The sequence below is a fragment of the Magallana gigas genome, chromosome 5, assembly GCF_963853765.1.
Source record: "Magallana gigas chromosome 5, xbMagGiga1.1, whole genome shotgun sequence".
Classification (NCBI taxonomy): Eukaryota; Metazoa; Mollusca; class Bivalvia; order Ostreida; family Ostreidae; genus Magallana; species Magallana gigas.
The window spans coordinates 23,349,718-23,371,910 of NC_088857.1; the positions used below are offsets into that span (position 1 = coordinate 23,349,718).

Sequence of the window (22,193 nt, forward strand, 5' to 3'; positions counted from 1 at the left end):
TACATAGGAATATATAGAGTAAATCTTTAAAAATCTTCTTCTCAGAAACTAATCAGCCAGAAAAGTTGAAACTTGAGTGGAAGCATCCTCAGGTAGTGTAGATTCAAAGTTGTGAAAATCATGATCCCCAGGGGTAGGGTGGGGCCACAATATGGGGGATCGAAGTTTTACATACAGTGTAGGAATATATAGAGTAAATCTTTAAAAATCTTCTTCTCAGAAACTAATCAGCCAGGAAAGCTTAAACTTGTGTGAAAGCATCCTCAGGTAGTGTAGATTCATAGTTGTGAAAATCATGACCCCCGGGAGCAGGGAGGGGCCACAATGGGGTGTCGAAGTTTAACATAGGAATATATAAAGTAAATCTTTAAAAATCTTCTTCTCAGAAACTAATCAGCCAGTAATGCTGACACTTGTGTGGAAGCATCCTCAGGTAGTGAAAATACAAAGTTGTGAAAATCATGACCCCCGAGGGTAGGGTGGGGCCAAAATGGAAGGTCAAAGTTTTACATAGGAATATATAGAGTAAATCTTTAAAAATCTTCTACTCAGAAACTAATCAGCCAGGAAAGCTTAAACTTGTGTGGAAGCGTCCTCAGGTAGTGTAAATTCAAAGTTGTGAAAATCATGATCCCCAGGGGTAGGATGGGCCACAATGGGGGGCCAAAGTTTAACAAAGGAATATATATGGTAAATCTTTAAAAATCTTCTTCTCAGAAATTAATCAGCCAGTAAAGCTGACACTTGTGTGGAAGCATCCTCAGGTAGTGAAGATACAAAGTTGCGAAAATCATGATCCCCAGGGGTAGGGTGGGCCACAATGGGGGGCCAAAGTTTAACAAAGGAATATATATGGTAAATCTTTAAAAATCTTCTTCTCAGAAATTAATCAGCCAGATGATTCTTTATAATTGTTAAGACTTTGGCCCCAGGATAATTCTTTGGCCTCATAAGAAGGTTCAGAGTTTATGTACGTTTATATCCCATATATAAACAATTGTTAAGGATCTTTTTGAGAACTGAAATACTCAACATATGATATGACTATAAAATCATCCTGTTAGAAAAGGGACTAATGATTATAAACATAACAATATCCAGGGGAAAAATGGATTTTATTTATACAGGATCAACATGTATTATTGTACATTGTCCAGATAGTTTGTATTATGACTCCATTAAGCTGATTTTATCATACCTATTGTTCCTCAGGTGAGCGATGTGGCCCATGGGCCTCTTGTTTAAAATAAAAAAGTAATTACTAGGAATATCAAAAAATGCTTCGGTGGAAAGATGTATTTTATCATAAGGAATACAAAAACTATTGAAAATAGATTTTATACCGTGTAGATTTTTTTAGAATTAATTTTCATAGAATAAAAGCAAAGGGGGACAACTCTTCAAAAAAAGAAAAGGTCACTAATTAGGACACATTCCACTCTTACATATTGACACTCAAAAGGAAAATGTTGTCCAATTATACTGAGTATTAAGCCCATACATATCTATCTGTGCACCCAGATTCTTTGAATCTGAGGCTATTATGGATCGGATGCCTTAATTAAAAATCTTCTTCTCAAAAACCAATCGACCAGAAAAGCTGTAACTTGTGTGAAAGCAGCCATAGGAAGTGTAGATTCAAGTTTGTTCAAAATCCTTCTAGAGGATAGGGTGGGGCCACAATATGCATTATTCATATGTGCTTTTGTACTTATATGCAAGCATTTTGACATGTCGTTGATTCTTAATTGTTTAGACTGGGGCCCCTGGACAATTTTTTGACCCCACAAGAGGTTCAAAGTTTGGTGTAGGTTAATAATATATATATATATATATATATATATATATATATATATATATATATATATATATATATATATATATATATATATATAACAGTTTAATTAAGATCTTCTTGAGAACTGCAATGCCCAGTATTTAATATGACTATAAAAATCATTCTGTTAGAAAAGCTAGGAATTCAATGTGTTACTTTAGAATATCTGTAGAAAAATATGAAAATCTTTTTTACAGGATCTATTCTACTACTTTGTCCAGACATTTTGTATATTACTTCATATTAAAAGCTGATTTTATTATTATAATCGCTATTGTTGCTCATGTGAGCAAAGTGGTCCATGGGCCTCTTGTAACTAAAGGTGCGCCGTTAATTTTTGTGATTCATCCATTAACTCCATCTTGAAAACTACATAGTATATTGTCACTTGGCGATATTGAATTAATATGTGTTTTATTATAGGAAATATACTTTAATATCCTGTACATTGTATACATGTAGAAATAAGCAGTATGCATTTTGTGTGCATTATGAATGAAACTATGAATATAACAAATAATTGAATATTAAAACCCTGTTTTTACCAAAATTTCACATTTTTTGGCCCTTGGAGCTAAGGTATTGATAATTTGAGATTCCTCTGACGTTTGAACACACCCACATTTTCTTGAATGTATGTTTTTCAAACATCAATAAATAAAAGCTGGTTAACAGTTAGAGGAGTCTCAGATTAGGGTTTAGACTTCAAAATTAAGCTATTTAAGCTTAAAATCCAAACATGTGACCCTGACATGTCAATCTAAGGGCTATGGTTTTCAGGTGACTGTCAAGGCCTGTGGGCCTCTTGTTTAAAAGGTTTGCAGAGGGAATTCTTTATGTATGAGTTTATATATGTAAGAGTCACAATTTGTGTAAGCTATTTTCACCCATAAGACACTATCTGCTTAAATGGTAAAATATTGAATTTCAAAATGACTAGTATATTCTTTATATGTTGTTTTTAGTTAATTCACCAGCATACAATATTTATGTACTAGTAATACAATTTAAATACAGTAGTGTTGTCTATTTTTTCTTTCATTCCATGTTTCCTTTATCTAAAAATTTAATTATCCTTTGTTGGCAGGGACATTTTGGATCTGTAAAACGGGGCACTTACACTCTCAAAGGAAAAGACATTTCCATTGCAGTTAAAGTCTTTCAAGCCATGCAGAGAGATATGATCGAGAAGGAGATGTTCAAAGAAGTGGATGTTCTAGGAGCTCTAGATAACCCCCATATTGTCAAGTTACATGGATTTACCAAAAAACCTGGTAAAGATTTCAATTATTAAATAAATAATATCTAAATGTGTGTTGTGATTTTTGTTTGTTTTTAGTTTTGGAAGGGACAGGAAAGGGTTTTAGGGGGGAAGATTTATAATTTTCCTACAAGTTTACATTTTTTTTCCAAAAAGTCATCCTTATAAGTCTATATATATTTGTTTTTTTTATATCTTTTAAAGCTAGTGACTCTAATATATATTGTATACAAATACATGATTTTGTATACCGTACATTAGAAATTTATTTTAAACAGATATAATGATGATTATGGAGTATGTTGAAAATGGATCACTGAAGAACTACCTAGACCAGACAAGGACCAGTGGTGGCCGGGTACCAGAATCTAGACTGATTGCCATAGTGATAGATGTTGTCAAGGTAAATTGTCTGGAATAGCGCTACCCAAAACTTGTCTATGGTTTCAGGCATCTAAATTATTTTCCCTTCCTAAAGACTAATAAACATGGTATTTATTCCTTGCCTTTATATCATGACATTCTTTCTTTTAAGGTAAATCAAGTTGCTTTCATGTCTGGTTCTTTTTTTCTCAAGAACATGAACAGTGACACATCCTTCATTTTTTGTGGCAAATCAGGATGAGAATCAAAATATTGATGTTAATGTGGCCCAAGGTTGAACCAAGTTTCTAAACCTAAGGTCATAGCTGAATGATGTTAAAAGTCCTTGTCTGGATAATATATTCTCTTTCCTTGGTCCAATCTGACTCATACTTCACCCACAGAGTGCCTTTAGGTATAGGGTATGCAGTGACCTTGAACCAAGTTTTTAGGTCTAAGGTTAATCGCTGAATTGTATGAAAAATCCTTGTCCAGATCATTTACTCTCTCCCATTGGTCCAATCTGGCTCATACTTCACCCACAGAGTGCCTTTGGGTAAAGTTTTTAGATTTTAGGTTAAGGTCATAGTGTAATTCTGTGAAAAATCCTTGTCTGGATCATATACCCCCACTTTAAATCAATCTGACTTTTACTTTATCCACAAAATGCCTTTGGTCAAAGGTTGAATGAAGTTTCAGGGTTTAGGGTCAAGGTCATATCACCACATTTAAAAAAAGATTTTGCCAGTTGAAAGCATACATTTTCTCCCCTTAGCCCTATCTGGCTCCCTTCACTTAAACAGGTCTTTTGGGTAAAGAGCATGCAGTGACCTTGGACCATGTTCCTTTGCCAGTTGTGATGGTTGTAGCATATCTCTTTAAAATTATCATTTGACCTGGATTAAAATGAAAGAAATCAATGCCTTAGGTAAGGGGTTTCCAAGAAGCTTGAATTGAAGTTTTATGCTAACTGGAAAATTTCTTGTACTAAGTTATAGGTTAATCAAAGCATAGTCTTCATAAATGCTTTTCATCCATTAAAATTTAAAGTCTTCTAGTTAGAATCCAATAGGGTAGCATAATAGTGTCTGATTCATCTACTTATCTGTAAGTCACTTGAAAAACAGAAGCTTTATCCTGTGGCATCTTAAAACATTCTGTAAAGTTCATAACTTGATTGAAATCTATAACACTAAATTTGCAGGGCATGGAGTACCTGTCAGAAGTCAAGGTCCTTCACTGTGACCTTGCAGCCAGAAACATTCTGCTGACCAAGGATTACATGGCAAAGATTGCTGATTTCGGTCTCTCCAAACTGATGACAGGAGACAAAGACTACTACACAAGGAAGGGTCAGGACTTCATACCGCTGATGTGGTACGTTAGGTGGCGAGTTCAAATGATTGTAGCTGTGTATTCCTCCTGAGCTTTTGCTTTTGCTGCCCTTGTCTGGCTGTTGTTCAGTGCCGCTTTCTTTTCCTTCCTAACATCTAACTTCTACAAAGTGTCTGCAGATATCTACTAAAAGTGTAAAATTTCGTTATTATTCACGTCTACGGGATTTTAAAATCAGTTCACTGTATCTGATAATCCGAATTCGTTATAACCGTAAAATTTTGCAAATATTTCCTAAGAATTTTACTGGGAATACACAAAGATCTTCGCTATATACGAGAATTCGCTATATCCATGTTTGTTCTAAACAAGTTTTACTGTTTAAAGATTAAAGAAATAGCTTAGGGCAAGTAAAGAGAAACATGACAAACAACATCTTTTACAAGTTGTGTTTATGCAGCTTTAATGACTACATGCAAATTTAACTCATTTGTTCTTATTTTGAAGGTGTGCTCCAGAGGTCATTGATAAAACAAAGTATTCATCTAAGACGGATGTGTGGAGCTTCGGTGTTGTATTGTGGGAGTGTTTCAGTCAGGGCCAAACACCAAAGATCTTTGATGTGGGAGACAAGGAACTTCGGAAAGTGACCTACTATTACTTGGAGAAAGGGGGACGCCTTACAAAACCCAGTGGTTGTCATGACGAGGTGTATGACCTGATGCAGAAGTGCTGGGAATGGGAGGCAGATAAACGACCCCCGTTCAATCAAATCTTTTTTAGGTGTCTGTAAGTATATCTATCAAAGTACATGTATGTCTACATGTGTATATACAAATAGAAGATATCTATATTGTGTGATTTTTTATTTACTTATTCAAGGAGTTGAAATGGTGTATCTATTTGCCAGGCTTACCAAGGGAATATAAATACCTTTTTATAAAATAGGATAAAGCGCAAATATAAAATACTCAACTATAGGTGTTCTACATAGGAAAATAAAGTCAAAGTAAATTTTTTAAAAATCTTCTTCTCAGAAACCAATCAGCCAGGAAAGCTTAAACTTGTGTGGAAGCTTCCTCTGGTAGTGTAGATTTAAATTTGTTCAAATCATGACCCCCAGGGGTAGGGTGGGGCCACAATGGGATCCAAACTTTTACTTAGCAATATATAATGTAAATCTTTTAAAATCTTCTTCTCAGAAACTAATCAGCCAGGAAAGCTGTATCTTGTGTGGAAGCATCCTCATGTCATAATCCCTGGGAGTAGTATGGGGTCACAACATGGGGGGAGGCAAAAAAATACATAGGGATATAAATAGAAACATTTTTAAAATATCTTTTTTCTGAAAAACCCTTGCCTAGAAGAGCTGTTACTTTACTGAAGGCAACCTTAGATAATGTAGATTCAATTCTTTCAAATCAAAATCTGGAGGAGTAGGGTGGGGTCACATTGGGGATCCAATTTTACAAAGAAAAACATTTTATTGTTCACAAAAACTGAAATGTTATAATATATGGTTTTACTTATATGCAAGCATTTTGACACAGCTGATTCTTTAAGATTGTTTAGACTTTGGCCCCTGGAAAATTCTTGGGCCTCACAAGGGGTTCAGAGTTTGATCCCATATATAAACAATTGTTTAAGATCTTTTTAAGGACTCCAATGCTCAACGGGTGATATGACTATAAAATCATCCTGTTAGAAAAGGGACTTGATTAAAAACATAAGAATATCCAGGGTGAAAAAAAATGTTTTTTTATGTATACAGGATCTACATGTATTATAATACAGTGTCCAGATAGTTTGTATTATGACTCCGTTAAGCTGATCTTATTATACCTATTGTTCCTCTGGTGAGTGATATGGCCCAAGGGCCTCTTGTTTGTAGTACCGTATACACCATACGCATCAGACAAATATGTATACATAAACCTAAAAAATATACACTGTAAAACAATGTTACTGAAACAGTGAATCCATTTTATGTTAGATATGCCAATCAAAGGTGAAAGCAGATTGTTTATAGATATTTCTCTGGTACAGTTTTATAGTCTTAGGCAAAATCTTTAACAAATCCTTATGCACAACTTTATGGTTATAAGGAATTCTGATGTTTTAAAGGCATTTATAGATATAGCAAAATAGATTTTGAGTTCCAATATTAGAGGTGAAAAATAACAAGATTTTAAACATTTATAACAAATTTCTTTGAAATATTTAAAGTACACAATCATTATAGCAATTGACATATAAGTTTGAATGAGTTTCTTTAACATGGATCCTTTAATTTCAATACAATTAATCTGGATATCGAAATAATGTTTTTTTAAGCATTAATCTTAATTAGTCCTATTTAACTCAATCATGATATTTATAGCAAATTTGCAATAACTACTATAAAGAATTCGTTCTAAGGATGAAATGAAATACTGTATATATCAATGTTTCTAAGTTGAATTGGCAGTCATTTTAATTTTTTAAATCAACAGTTGGTCAAAATTACATAATATTTGTATTTTTCCGATTTTAATGTTTACAATGTTTCAGTTACGCATTATTAATGGGCAACCAAAATTTGAGTGTCATTCATTGAGAAATAAGCGAGTTACAGAGCTTACAAATCTTTGCTATGTAAACAAAGCCTTTGTTTACATTTTGAATGTGAAAGTAAAAATCCCAGTTTTAGACCCAAAATGAAAGTGTTAAACATTAGGAATTGTTTTTTTTTTTTGCTTAAAATGAATAAGAATTAAGATAGACAAACCAGCGTGAAAAATATTTTTTACATGCATTTTAAACAAAAACAGGGCAGGAGCCTTGTTTACATTACAAAAAATTGCGAGCCCTGTATCTTGCTTATAACTCTATGACTGACTTGCAAATTTCATTTGATCATAAGAAATGCATTCCTAAATCACTGTAAGCAATAAAAACAGAAAAATGAAATTTGACCAAAATCATGACCATGCCCCTAATAAACATTTTAAGAGACAACACTGCATGTATATGTTTTGTAAATTTTATTTTTCAGACAATTGCAAGAAATGTTCGGCAAAGTGTGAACTGTGAATTAAAAAGACATCTGTTATTATAGCTGGAATAGCTCTGATAATAAAATCTCGAGTGTCATACTCACAGTGTCTTGTATGTGGGAGCTATGAAAACCTTACATTTCAATTCAACTGGACATGTACATACATGCACACCCTTGTTTGTTGTATTGGTTTAACATACAAGTAGGATGCAGATGTTGGAATTTTAAAGCTTTGTGATTACCAGGATTCACATATAATGGCAGACAGATTAGTGGATGTTTTATATGTTATTGGGAGAAACCAATGAGACACTGAGATATGCCACTGTGTAAATGCAAGTACATGCACAACAAATTGTACAGGTATACTATCGTGTTGTAGTAAAAAAAGATATCAGGACACTATCTATTCTAAACTTGGTTATTTTAGTATGATCATGCAATTCCATCGAAAAAAGTTATACTGTCATGTATAATAAAGAACTGATAAGATGGCAAGTATAGTGATTTGGCAGGCTGTTGAAGTGAATATTTATGTAAATACATTTTTCCTCCCTTAATGTAAATATGCTTCAACATGAAAACCTTTCCATATACAGTATATTGGGATAAAACAGGTTTTAAATGTTTAAACCGTTAGGAAAATTGTAATGCTACAGTATCTTTTTATTGTTGTATCACTTCAGTTGATAGGGTAGCATGCATGATCTAACATTTCTCATATCAAAAACTATAAATATTCACAAACATCTTGTATAAACAGTAAAACAAGCTAGCCTTATAAGGAAGTGGCAGGGATGGGCGATTTTATTTTATTATATGTGTAATTTTGTTATATACATTAAGTTTACAACATGTAACATAGTCACGGGGAATAAAAATAACTTCGCTGTAAGCTTCAATTCATTATAAGCGTGTTTGCTATAACCGTGTTTTACTGTTCATGATTTTTTTAAATTTTATCTTTGTCTACAGTTGACAATACTAGTCAGTAATGGTGATGATTTTTTTATGGTATCAGTGCATATACTAAAAGGAGTTTTCTGCTTTTTATGGAGATTTTATTTAAAAATCATTTAACATCGCTATAAGTAGACACAATTTTCTTGTGAAAGGCTGCAGGATTTATGTATGTAAGTTTGAATTCTCTGTTACTAAAAATTATACAGAGAGTCAGTTTTATTGGTATGGTAATTGTTGACACAACAATGGGGGATCTGCTATATATGGTACATGTTTATATTATTGTGGGATTTATTTGTATTTTCTAACAGCACTCTGTCATTAAGAAGCTTATAAGGAAGAGGATGATGTGGTGTCTATTTACAGTGGGGCCTCAGATATCCGGACGCCAGATAACCAGACGCTTCAGTTTACGGACGATTTTATTTGGGAACATATTTTTTTATACTTATTTTGTCTCATTTATCCGGAATTCCGCATTCCGGATCTGGACGGTCTGTTTTTACTACTAATCTTGCTTCATTTAACCGGACGGTTTAATTTGATAATACCCTACTCAGTACAAAAGATTACCCCTGTCAATTACATATTGTAAGTTTCACATCTTTTTTACGTGCTAGACCCTCATGAGTAGTTTGTATAAACACACTGACTTCCCAAATCACTTTCAAAAATTGGAAAATTGCGAACAACAGTGTATCACACACATATCACACTTGGACACAAAGAATTTAGTTAGATTCGGTTATCATTATTGTCCGGTTAATATTCATGACAAAATAATAAAATAAAGCAGAGTTCTTTATTTCTATAACATTCATATCAACAGACAACTCTAGCATGTGTTGCTATATGGTATGAAAGGCAAAATACCCAGTATCAACACTGGGAACCATTGTATACAAAAACATTATCATTCATGACAACAATAGACACATTTCAGATACCCGGACGTTTCACCTATCCGGACGATTTGACTTGGGAACGAAAGCGTCCGGATAACTGAGGCTCCACTGTATACACTCATTATAAATATCATGTTGTAGCTAGCTACAATTCATGTTGTAGCTAACTACGATTCATGTTGTAGCTACATGTAGCTACGATTCATGTTATAGCTAGCTACGATTCATGTTGTGGTTGGCTTTATTATATTATGGTTATTGTTATGTTCATGCATTGCATCTTAAAAATATTCTATGCATTAATGATTACATTTTAAATTTATAAATTGTTATTGCCTCTCAAGTAAAATGCAAAGCAACTTTTGGAAGCATTAATTTTATGCATTAATTAAAACTCTGTATTTGTAACAGAAGGATTTACATGTATATATTTTTATGTTTTTTGTACAGGTGTTACATTAAAAATTTAAAATCAAAGATTTCTAAACTTATCTTTAACATATGGGCTATTTGTGCTGGAACCCCAAACGTTAGCATAGAGTGCAAGATGATGGCCTAACTGTGCTAGATTTTTGCATTTTGTTGTCAGTTTTATGTACAAAATAATATTGGACTTTCTATGCTGGAAAAGCTTTCGGATGTTATCAAGTTGTTCTCTCGGAACTGAAGAATAACATGTACCATTCAGGCACAAAGCATCGTTTTCGTAAGTTTTGGGGGAGTTTCTATTCAGCATATACATGTACTAGTACTTGAGCGAGTGTAACAAGGTGAGCATCCCCCTGAATTCACCATTTACATATATATATTTACATTCAATTTATTTTTTGCTTGTAAAGTGTGTTGAAAGCTACGGCAGTTATAACACTGTAACGCACACAGGGTACTCAAAGGTTAAAATGACGAGTTTAATTATGAAAGCGCGTTACAACCAGACTGAAGTTTTATATATAATTTAATTCTGGTTGTAACGCGCTTTCCGATTGGCTAAAAAATTATTTTATATCGTATAAAGAATGTTGCCTACGTCAAGAATAAATCTTGAAATTTGAATTTTAAATTTTAAATTTTACACCATTTACATATATATTTTGGTTAGTTGTAAAACATCTGAAAATGAAAGTGCTTATGTTTTACTCGGACTTTGTGATTTTATTCATTTCAGTTTTTATCCGACCACTGACTGACTTTATATATATATATATATATATATATATATAAGAGGAATGAATTCAATATTTATTTGTTTTATACGATAAAAAATGGTTTGGGGCAGTTTACGCTTTATAAACCGCTTAGACTTGTGTGTAGACTTTGGCTCCTGGACAATTCTTGGGCATTACAAGGGGTTCAGAGTTTGATGTAGGTTTATATCCCATATACATAAACAATTGTTTAGGATTTTTTTGAGAACTGCAATGCTCAACATGTGTTATGAGTATAAAATTATCCTGTTAGTAATTATCCTGGGATTAATGATAATAAGAATAAGAACACCCAATGGGTAAAATAGATTTTTATTTGCACGTATTATACATCATTGTCCAGATAGTTTGTATTATGATTCCATTAAGCCTATTTCATCATACCTATTGTTCATCAGGTGAGCGATGTGGCCCATGGGCCTCTTGTTTACAATGCTTTAGTAAAGCATTTCTGATGATCATTCAAAGCGTCAGTCATAGAGTTATACATGTAAGTGGGATACAGAGATAAAAAAAACTTTGCTTTGTAAACAGGTTTAAGTGACAAATGCACGGAACTTTTTATTTATTTTCAAAACTAATCGGCAGATAGAAAACTCAGTTGGATATGATCTAAAAATATGACATTGTACTTTTGTCGTTTAAATGAATTGACAGTCCTCGTACGCCTCTGTCCCCTGTAGATTACCCTCATCGCCCCAAACTGGGACTTTTATTTCTTTTTATATAAAACAATGTTCGGAGTAGCTCCCCCCCACCACCACCACCACCATTTTAAAAAAAAAAAAATTTTTTTTGGGGGGGGGGGGGGTTGTGGAAATTTTTTGCATGCAATAATTATGAATTAAAATGCATATTTTACCTGTAAAGGTTATATGCTTTAAGTTACAATTTCCATGAAACCTTAATTAGACAATGACAAAAATATGGAGCATAGACCCAATTTATAAAATAATGGGCAATGAAGTTCTAAAACAAAAGATTTTGGAACGTACATGTATATGTATATAGCAGTTTAAAACAATATATTGATGAATAAATGTTATGTTAAATATACATCGTTTGAAATGATTATCAGATTTGTTAATATTTTAATTTTTCAGTAACTTATCCATCCTATTATAATCATTTTACGCGTATAACACCCCCCCCCCCCGACTTGTTCATTTGAAGTACAAAGGCGCCTCGGTAGAAAATTCCCGTCACAAGTTATCGCTCTTTCGGTATTGCAAAACACCACATAACTTTTTACCAATACAACATGTACAAGATAAAATTGATTTCCTGTACTTAAATAAAAGTCATGATATAATAATTTCTTGCATTATTATAAGGGTTTCTATAGAAAAACAACCAAACGAGATTTTTTTTTCGAATACTCAGAAAGAAAAAAAATATGTCCGAGAATAAAAATATCCCAACATTTTAGAATTTTTTTAATTGAATAGTTGAGAGAAAGGGGTGGGTTCATACCTTAAATAAACACAATCTCATCTTTACCTTTTAGCTCACCTAAGCCAAACTTTGCACAAAGCACCCTAAGGCAGTTCTGAAAATTAAGGATCACGCCCTTTTTCAAGGGGAGTTAATTAGGAATTATTGAAAATTTTAATAAATCTTCTTCTCAAGAATCATTTCGCCAGGAAAGCTGAAACTTGTGTGGAAGCATGCTCGGGTAGTGTAGAATGATTCAAAGCTATGAAAATCATAATCCCCGGGGGTATGGTGGAGCTATAATAGGGGGTCGAATTTTACATAGAAGTATATAGAGTAAATATTTAAAAATCTTCTTCTTATAAACTAATTAGCCAGGAAAGCTAAAACTTGTATGGAGGCATCTTCAGGTAATGTACATTCAAAATTGTGAAAATCATGACCCCGGGGGGTAGGGTGGGGCCGCAATGGGGTCGAATCTTTTCATAGGAATATATAGAGTAAATCTTTAAAAAATCTTTTTCTAAGAAATTTATAAGCCGGGTGATTCTTTTAAATTGTGTATACTTTGGCCCCCGAACAATTCTTATGGGTCACAAGAGTTTGATGTAGGTTATACATAAACAATTGTTTAGGATCTTTTTGAGAACTGCAATGCTCAACATGTGTTATTATTATAAAATTATCCTGTTAGAAAAGGGAGTAATGATAATAGGAATAAGAATATCAAAGGGGAAAATGGATTTTTATTTATACAGGATCTACATGTATACAACATTGTCCAGATAGTTGGTATTATGATTCCATTAAGCTAATTTTATCGTGCCTATTGTTCCTCAGGTGAGTGATGTGGCCAATGGGCCTCTTACTTTTGAACATTTTCTTGGAATATAATATTTGACTCTCCAATATGATATAATAAACTAGCATTATTTCTACCAATTTTTTGTCAATTTAATAGTTATCACCTCGATCATTTGACGAATTTACAGTATTTTTATGTGTTCATCTGCATTGTTTGCGTTAGTAATAAGTCATCACATTTTGACCAGGGTTTGATCCACCCCTCTGCTCGATCCGTAAACATGTACAAATTCCACTTTTCTATAATCACTTTGCGAATTGCAACCAAACTTAGCATAACGCATACACTGAACCAAGGTTTTAAGTGTTCACCCATATAATATATTTATTACTATATGAAATAAACACATCCATTTGTTTTGCCGTCGGGGTGACTGAATTCCACTTAACTTTTAAATAGTTAAGAACGATGCATTGACCTTGACCACTGGTTGCGACCTGAGATCTTGACCTTTGCTAAAGACCACAAACACTTCCGGTTTGGTTGAATTTTGCTCAGAGCTTTAATAATTTTGGATTGTTTTAAGTTGCACATGAAAATGACGTTTCACTTACGGAAGAGAAAAATTATATCAAAATGATGTCTCCTTCCAATTGCTTTATATTTGAAACAATGTCGAGGACAATAAAACCCAGCAATTTGAAAGTGAGTACACTCTTTTGTAGTTCTACCAATGCAGACACCAATATTCCAACGGCTCTGGCTGTTCTCTCAATGATCATTATGGTCAATCATGTTATGGGTTTTTTTTTTCTTTTTTTAACTATCACCAAAGACTAATGTCGATCACAAAAATAATGGGGAAAATCAGAATTCATTTACTATGTAATCACTGTAAACTGTCCGTCTTTTCAACATAATTTGTTCAGAACATTCCTCTCCCCTTGGCCCAATCTGGGGGATTCTTCACCCATATAATACCTTATGGTAAAAGTCGCGCAGGGACTTTGAACAAAGTTTCTCGATTGTCAAAGAAACAAGTAATGTCAGACCTCTGTAGCTAATTTCCCTTGGCACTGTCTCTCAAACTTGGCGAAAAGAGAGCAGTTTATGGTTAGTGGATGAACAATGACCATAAACTAAGTCAAAAGTTAAGGGCATAGAATATCTCTTTGAAATCTAGTTATGGACTAGAATTTCTCTCACCTTGGCCCAATCTTGTACATATTTTCTATCAGATCGCCTGTAGACAAGTGGTTTGTAGTTATCTTAAATCAAGAGTATCTACATCAAATGTCAAGGTCATAGCAGGCCCCTTTCTTAAATCATTGTCCAGAAACTATTTTCCCCCTTTGTCTTATCTGCTTTATACTACACCCATGGAACGCTTGTTTGATAAATGTGCAATTCCTCCCCCCCCCCCTTTCAAAAACGTGTCTGTGAAACGAATAAACAGCTTTATATTTCATCCTAGGCGTGTTATTGGCAACCTTCAACTTGCCCTTTTTACCTGCGTCATCATTTGATATGTACCGGTATTAATATCACATGGTCCAAAAATGTTGAACTGTAATTCATATATGGTTTGTGTAGTTTGTACTGATCTCCACAGAGAGACAAACGGCAGTCTGTTTTTTGGTCTGTCAGTAAACAACCTCAATTCGGGGCTCGAAATATCAGATCACGGGTCACGCGGGTCACGGCAGGAATCACGTTTTGTAATGCCGTGTTGTAAGAACTGCCAGTGGTATTGTTTCTGTGTACCGAGAGAGGTGAGGGACGATGATCGATGGATCATACGTTAGTGCACAGTCACTGCGTTTTTTTTAAAAAAAGAGTGGACAAGAAAACAAGAAAAAAGAGAATTTCAACTGTAAGGGGATATTTTATAATGAATTGAATTTCATACTAGTAATTCAATTTTAATTGGAATTAGAATTGTTTTAACTTATAATTAGTCAAGTAAATTGTGTAAGAATGGACCAATCGCTAATCAGCCAGCATCCTGGATGAGATATGGTACTATATTAACAGCCATTCCCTTCTTGCGAAAGGATGAATCTCTGCAAATTTTATCGACTTAAATAATCGTTATTCGTGTATACATGGAAGTGAAAACAATAAATAAATTCAGAGTTTAATAATTTTTGGATGTCCACATTAAGGCCGTGAATTTGTCCTTAGAGTAATTGGGTTTAACACTCCGAAGAAACCAGTCTAAAGGTACTGATAAATATTTTGTATCATTTAAAAAAATCCGCTCAAATACCGGTATGTCTAAAGGTATGTATTCCTTAGAAGAAAAATCTTCCTTCTGACAAAAACTAATGATTTTATCAAATCTTATTTATCATAAAAGTTTAAGTTACATGCAGACTTGTCATTCTAACAGGTTTTTGGACCAAAATGAAATTCTAAAAAATACAGCTCATATTGCTAACTATGCCGTATATCTTTATAATTCCATGTCATTAAAGTTATTGTGTAAATGTAAATGTTCATCTTAGCTTTTCTTTGACTGATAAAACTTAACACATATATTTTTTGGCCATTTTAAATGATACATATAGGTTGATAAATATCAGTAATATGTTTTTGTTATTGTGCCAGTTTTTCAAAACAGAGTACATTGTAATTAAAACGATAGACCAATCAATCAATCAGTCACCTTTAAAATGAAATACATTCGAGAACTGTATCTTTATCTTACCATTATTATATGAATCTGGTACCAATGTTTTAACAGATTAAAACTTATGACTCTTTTTGCATAGAAACTGTGGTCTGTAAGTTATAAATGCAGATATCAATTACTAGTAACAGTTTGAAATTTTCCTCTCCTTACTCGGCAACCTGATGGATAATTTAGTTTCGGATTCCAGACAAGGAGTTGATAGCCTAGTCGGGATTTGTTTTTATCTCCATATTTTGCTAACTTTTCATTTGAAAAAAAAATAGCGTCCTTTCAGGGCGAGGCCTAAAATTCAGTTGCCGAAATATGATAATCATATAAATATACACCAAAAACCGCAGCCTCTTTATTTAAAACCTGACTTAAGCAATTAAGTCCAATTATATACAAGCAAATATCTGGAATACCAGAGTCTATCTGGAGACCGTCTGGTGTGTAACGGTGGCATAGAAATGGCAGCTATGCAAGGGAGGGGCAAAGGGGGTCACTGCCGAGATTATGTCAAAGAGCTACCGAGCTACAATTTTACTACCGACCCTGTCACGTGGTCTCAGGTGATGGTGGGAAAAATGCAAAGGAGGTCAAGTTGACAAAATGTTGGACATAAAAATACATCAGGTTTTACCTTTTTTTTTTTACAGAACACCTGTTTATCTAAGTAGGTAAAGATAATTTTCTCTTTTTTCAAATTTGGAACATTGTGTTTTTAGCGAACAACCTTGAAACTAGACGCTTTGCAAAACGTATAGACTACAGAATACCTCAAAACGCCACACTCATTCATTTCTTTATCACTTTTATTAAATATCATAATAATAATTTTAAAAAGTTAATAGCAGCTACTTGTATTATGAAGTATTGCACACGGCCGCAGTACAAATGTACTCTCACTCGGAGAATGTCCCAGTCACAGTTCGTTGTGAGGTTGGTGGGTCGAGTTTCGGGGTGGGTCCTACGTCCTAGACTAACCCCCAAAGTACGCAGTCACCGATTTTTTTTTCGTCCGCAAACGGGTGCCAGGAGCTTCACGTGGTTGTCCCTCCTGATTCTATCCTCCAGTCGTGGTAGTGGTTCATCGTTGGATGGGAGAGCTGTCTTTCAGACTGGTTTCCTTTTTAACCGACTTTGTCTGACCTGACTGTAGCTACAAAACAATAACATACAAATGTTACGAACATTGAAAATATTAATCAATGAAAGCAAAAGTGTATTGACATTTTGACTCGTGTAATTATCTGTTGACATGCATGTTTACCTGCATATGAAGTGTTTTGTGCACAGCTAGAGTCCGAGACTGACAGAATCCTTTCCCACACTCCATACACTTGAAAGGCTTCTCCTTAGAGTGGATATACCTATATAAATTATACACCGATTTTTGAGCAAGAACTTGGAATGTGTATATCCATTAATAATGTACTAGTCATCAATTTTTTGACATCTTTCAAAGTTGAAAGTTTTTCTACACATTGCAAGATAGAAATTATCAATTGATGTATCAATTAAGATCACTGTTCATAAACATGTACGATCAAATGGCGACAATAAGTGGTAAAAGACTCGAATACGACTCGCCTAAGAGCTTCGAGAAATATATGTACGATTACTGTACGACTTACCTATGATCTCTGAGATGGTCTTGGCGCCGGAAAGCTTTCCCACAGATCTCGCAGGGGTATGGCCGTTCGTCTGTGTGTGTTCGCTCATGGATCAGAAGATTGTAGGATTTGGTGAAATGGCGACCACAATATTTACAGATGAACTCTTTTTTGGTCCTAGCGGGCCCGCGACCGCGTGGTCTCTTGACAGGGGCGAACACTCGTGGTGGAAGGTTACAGACGGGAGAAAAGCTGCTGGTCATTGGGTTGTACCTGCAATGAAAAAAATGTGCTTGTGTATATGCATGTACATGCTTAAAATCGAAACTTGCTACCAACTTGCGGTGTATGAAATTCTGTAAGTTGCACTCAGTGTAAAATGAAATGTGAAAAAAGTAAAAGAACTTGGTTTGTACCGTAGAGATCCTGCGTTCATTATGACACTGCTGATGATTTTGGCCTCTTTTTCCTGTGAAGTGTCGACTTGTTTCTTTTCATTATCGTCGTCGTCTTTTTGTGTGGCTGACTTTGCAAGGTTGGCAAAATCAAAACGAGGTTTTGAATCCTCTGCAGAAAACAAAGTAAAAATTAATAATCAAACATTTGATATTATAAAACTATACATACAATTTTTTCTAGTGACTGAAATTAGTAATTAATGCAAATGGGTTTTCACAAAACAAACAATTTCATGTTCTTACCCTTTTTTACTGTTGCACTGGATGTTGAACTACTTGGAGAGTGGTTTGCATCTATTGCGTCACCGCTTCTCATTAGTGACATCATGGGAGAGTAATTCCAATGGTTAAAAGAGTTGATCGACATGCAGTGTGGATAAGGATACACGGACAGTGGCAAGTGGAAACTCCCCTCAGGATAAAGATCGGCCGGGGAAAGAGCGTGTCTATACCATGGTTTTGGAAGATGATAGGGCGATGCTGCCAAAATCTGCGGCGAAAGTACCGGATGTGACATCATATAGTCTGATAGAGAGTTGTCCATGAAGGTCGAGCAAGAGGAAGTCGTCTCAAGACGTGGTGCTATGATAAAATGGAGGGAAAAACAACGTCAAAATAATGACCAAATTAATGTGGTGAATAAATGGAAGTTGGGAAATGTTTATTTTACAATATTAAAAGTAGAATTTGGCGACAAGTGGCAATATAACACCGAGGATGATAGACTCCGAATCCTTCACAAACTTAGTGACAGTGGCAAGACAAACAGTGGTGTTGACATAAGCGGGTGTGAAGAGAGCTTAAGGAGGTTCGTGAGTTCCAAACAAGACCGCTTAAGACAAAATTAAACATTGAAATGGCTCCATAGCGTTCGACCACTTAGTTCAAGTGGCAAAAGTCAAACGGTAGCGCTACGAGAAATCTTTTAATGTTAATCAAACTGTAGATTTAAAAGCGCTTCATGTCTGTGAATTATTATAAATCACCGTTATTTATTCGACGAGTCAGGATAAGTTTTACCCTCTTATACCACTGGGTGTGTAGAGGGCTACCGGTTCTTTCTGTGGGTAATATAACTAGGGTATAAAACACACTCGTAAATAACTACATGTTTTATCTCTGAAAGAATTTTTACGACTTAATTGAGGAAAAATAAGGTTTGTTCATTTTGTTTTAACAGCCACTGCAATATCGGAAGCTGAAGCTAAGTAACTAAAATACCCGAAGGTGCACTTAGAATAATCATTTTCGTTTCGGAACAATAATTTTTCTTGCTCAAAGAAGTATAGAAGAATAAATAAACAATAAAATTCAGTGCATTAATATTTGTCGTATATTTATGATAAATGATTATTACTGATAAACATTTTCCCCAAGCGAAAAATGTAAAGGAATCTTCATTTTTTAACCGTTTCTTTATAAATAATTTAATTTTTACAACTTTGTTCAATTATCTTTTTATTGATAATTTCATAAATATTTCTTGTTTTCCTTTTATAATTTTCAATCACTTATTGGAAAAATATATATCAAATGTGTTAAATGGCAAAATTCAGTTATGGTTAGTGATACCTGCCTATGATATATTTTTTATTGTCAATTTTAACCATGTTTAAATATATTAATATAAAAGTTTTATTAGTATATTAAATAAATACAAAACTCATGTTCCTAATTATTTTCCTGTTTAATAAGGCAACTAAATCGTAAGTTTGTCTTAATTCATTTGCCTGAATACATTTTATTTAAACATAACTAATTTGATTTAATTTGTCTCTTTTAATGGAAATTTATTGATTGAAATCTTTTATTATATTTATTATTTTTTTCTCTCCAATTTATCGCATGCAGCAAAAGGACTTAAAATTGCGCTATACACGTTACATATATATTTTTCATGTACATGTATATCAAAGCATCATTTTCATATCATTATTTTTTCATTTCTTTCTAAGAAATCTATAAGGTCTGGAAAAAAAATCTAAAAATAAAATATTTTTAAAAAGGTGAAATCTCTAAAACTTACCGACCGATTACTCCGCGCTCCGAATTAACAAAGATTATATTACAGGGGGACTATTGTTGTTGTGCACGTGTAAAAATAAATCTGATTTCCCAGCCTCTCGCGGCCCGTCAGCCAATCAGCTGTCAGAGAGGGATCAGCTTCCTCGTGAATGCGTACTGTGGCCAAGGGAAAACCGAACAGCGCATCGCCGTAAATTATTGTGCGTATATGACATTTCACACGGCTTCGCGGCGATTGAAATTTTTTTTAATATATATTTTTCACTTGTTTCCTATTTTTCTATTTTAACAACGATTTTAATCTGATTTCTTTATTTTTTATTTTCACAAATTTTTGATAGTAAAAACAAGGCCAGCCAAGCTTTTAAATTAGTTATTTAATTGAATTGAATTTTGGGTATTTTTTTTTAAAGTTACAGATAGAAAATCAAACTTACAGTCAATTTCAGTTTTCAGTCGGGCTTCTTTCTTCATAACATGACGTATAAGAAATGATTTCGGCATTGTCCCCTCACAATATTCTTCGCCCTCTCGGTCAAGTGGAATGAACTTGCATCTGAACATTTTGAATGAATTCGTCAACATATATAGGGCCAAGCATCGGCAAGAAACTGTCAATTGGGGGTTTTAAAGTTTGTAAACAATTCTATTCGGGTAATTTGCTGGAATACTAATGATATCCTCAGTGTCGATTTATGGCCGACACGAGCCAATGTTATATTTACCATAACGATTGAAGGCGAATCTATTTACCTTTACAATGCGATTAGCAATGATGACTCAGTTGGGGTGAAATGACTGTCGTTTTAAGTACCTTTCCTCTACCTGTGGCCGGTAACGGAGTTTTACATATTTCTCCCCCCGCCCACCCCTAAACCCGGACTTGCGGCCAGCGCAGCGGGTGACCCCGTTTAGCAGACGGTCACCTGACTGGTTAGCGGAAGACGCTGGCATCTTAACGATGCTGGGAGGTCATCGGTGATAATTCATAAAAACTCCCCCACATAACCATCAATGTCGAAAATCAACTTACATATATATGGGGGCTTTTAAAACAAGATTATCTGCCAGTCTTGAGTGAAGGACGAAATAACATTGTATAAACATGTATAAAACTATCGAGTCTCTTATTTTTTTCTCCTATTTTTTCAGTGTCTGCAATTTATTACCATTTTAAAATGAATTCTTCACTCTGATTAAACTTAAATTTTAGCGCTCTCTCTCTCTCTCTCTCTCTCTCTCTCTCTCTCCCTTTCTCTCTCTCTCTCTCTCTCTCTCTCTCTCTCTCTCTCTCTCTCTCTCTCTCTCTCTCCATGTATCGACATGCAATGTCATTTAATTATATATTATTTGTGACTTTCAGAGATTAAAAACAAAATTCACCAAAGACTTCATTAAACAGTTTAATGATAACAATTTGGTACCAGTTGGATTTAAGTATTTAGTGAATATATAATTATTTTTACGATATTTAACAGTTTCCTAAATACTTAACTATCTGATAAATTTCCTGCCATTTATTTCAATGATAATCTACGCCATAACAAATGACATTTTACAGAGTGCATATACATGTAATATCATGTAATAAATGGACTTTTGCTGTCCATTTGCGATCAAAGATTTTTTAAAATGTATTTTGTTAACAAACAGGATATAAAGAAAAGCACCAGCAATAAACTCGATTTTACCGAAAAGATTTTTTTTCAACCCAACATTGATAAACTGTTTTATTTAAATTAAAAAAAAAATTTCGTTTGATTCATGTTCGGGAAAATAAAAATTCTGACACGCGGAAACCGATGTCACAGGATGCACTGCTCTCTCATACTCCAAGACCTGACAACGCCCGGATTCTTTATCGTTGATCGTTAAACGATGAACAGTTTATGAGAGAGAGAGAGGGAGAGAGAGAGAGAGAGAGTTTACCTTTACCTAATACTTGCACATGTGTCAACTTACCTTTACATTAAATATATTTCAGTCCAAACAAACGATTGTTATTTTACCATGGGATAGATGAAGTCGTGAATTAGACAAAATTTGTAAATGTTTATCTCGATCCTTAATCAGCTTTGGCCGTATTATAAATGTTACGTACAAATGGTAGTCTCCTGGAAAAGGACACTTAGAGGATCCTGGTTCCGAGTTTCCTGACTGACCACATACCCATACCCCTCATGCTACTGTGCAGTTTCCGTCTCTTTGTAACCAAATTCTGTTCAAGTGCACTAAGCTTCTCGAGTTTTTGCCCGCAACATGGACAACATTACCT

At 34.2% G+C, this 22,193-nt stretch overlaps 2 protein-coding genes across 4 annotated transcripts in view; one reads left to right on the plus strand and one right to left on the minus strand.

The window, feature by feature from the left end:
• Positions 1-9,802, plus strand: part of LOC105333485 (tyrosine-protein kinase JAK2) — a 57,233-nt gene extending 47,431 nt beyond the window's left edge. For both annotated transcript variants that reach the window (XM_034478963.2, XM_034478967.2), the window contains exons 21-25: positions 2,925-3,111; positions 3,377-3,501; positions 4,666-4,838; positions 5,304-5,585; positions 7,831-9,802. In XM_034478963.2, the coding sequence (XP_034334854.2) occupies positions 2,925-3,111; positions 3,377-3,501; positions 4,666-4,838; positions 5,304-5,585; positions 7,831-7,861 (798 nt within the window). In that variant the 3' untranslated portion in view covers positions 7,862-9,802. The remainder of the gene's footprint in view (positions 1-2,924; positions 3,112-3,376; positions 3,502-4,665; positions 4,839-5,303; positions 5,586-7,830) is intronic.
• A 6,818-nt stretch (positions 9,803-16,620) lies between these two features.
• On the minus strand, positions 16,621-20,517 carry LOC105321968 (protein odd-skipped-related 1). 2 transcript variants are annotated; one of them, XM_011420467.4, is made up of 6 exons: positions 20,356-20,517; positions 18,137-18,475; positions 17,852-18,002; positions 17,457-17,708; positions 17,093-17,192; positions 16,621-16,981 (listed from the first exon to the last, which is right to left on the minus strand). In XM_011420467.4, exons 1-6 carry the CDS (start codon positions 20,501-20,503, stop codon positions 16,910-16,912), a joined length of 1,062 nt encoding a protein of 353 aa, XP_011418769.3. In that variant the 5' UTR covers positions 20,504-20,517; the 3' UTR covers positions 16,621-16,909. The 2 variants fall into 2 exon arrangements, with proteins under 2 accessions (XP_011418769.3, XP_011418777.1); XM_011420475.4 differs by lacking the exon at positions 20,356-20,517 and adding an exon at positions 19,920-20,163.
• Positions 20,518-22,193: the final 1,676 nt, after the last annotated feature.

Bases quoted from the DNA above. Each gene is read 5' to 3' on its own strand.
- LOC105321968 (XM_011420467.4), bottom strand. From the start codon at position 20,503: ATGTTGACGAATTCATTCAAAATGTTCAGATGCAAGTTCATTCCACTT. The intron at 18,003-18,136 runs GTAAGAACATGA...TGTTTTCTGCAG, and splicing joins CAGTGCAACAGTAAAAAAGG to AGGATTCAAAACCTCGTTTT. The intron at 17,193-17,456 runs GTAAGTCGTACA...TAATTTATATAG, and splicing joins GACCATCTCAGAGATCATAG to GTATATCCACTCTAAGGAGA.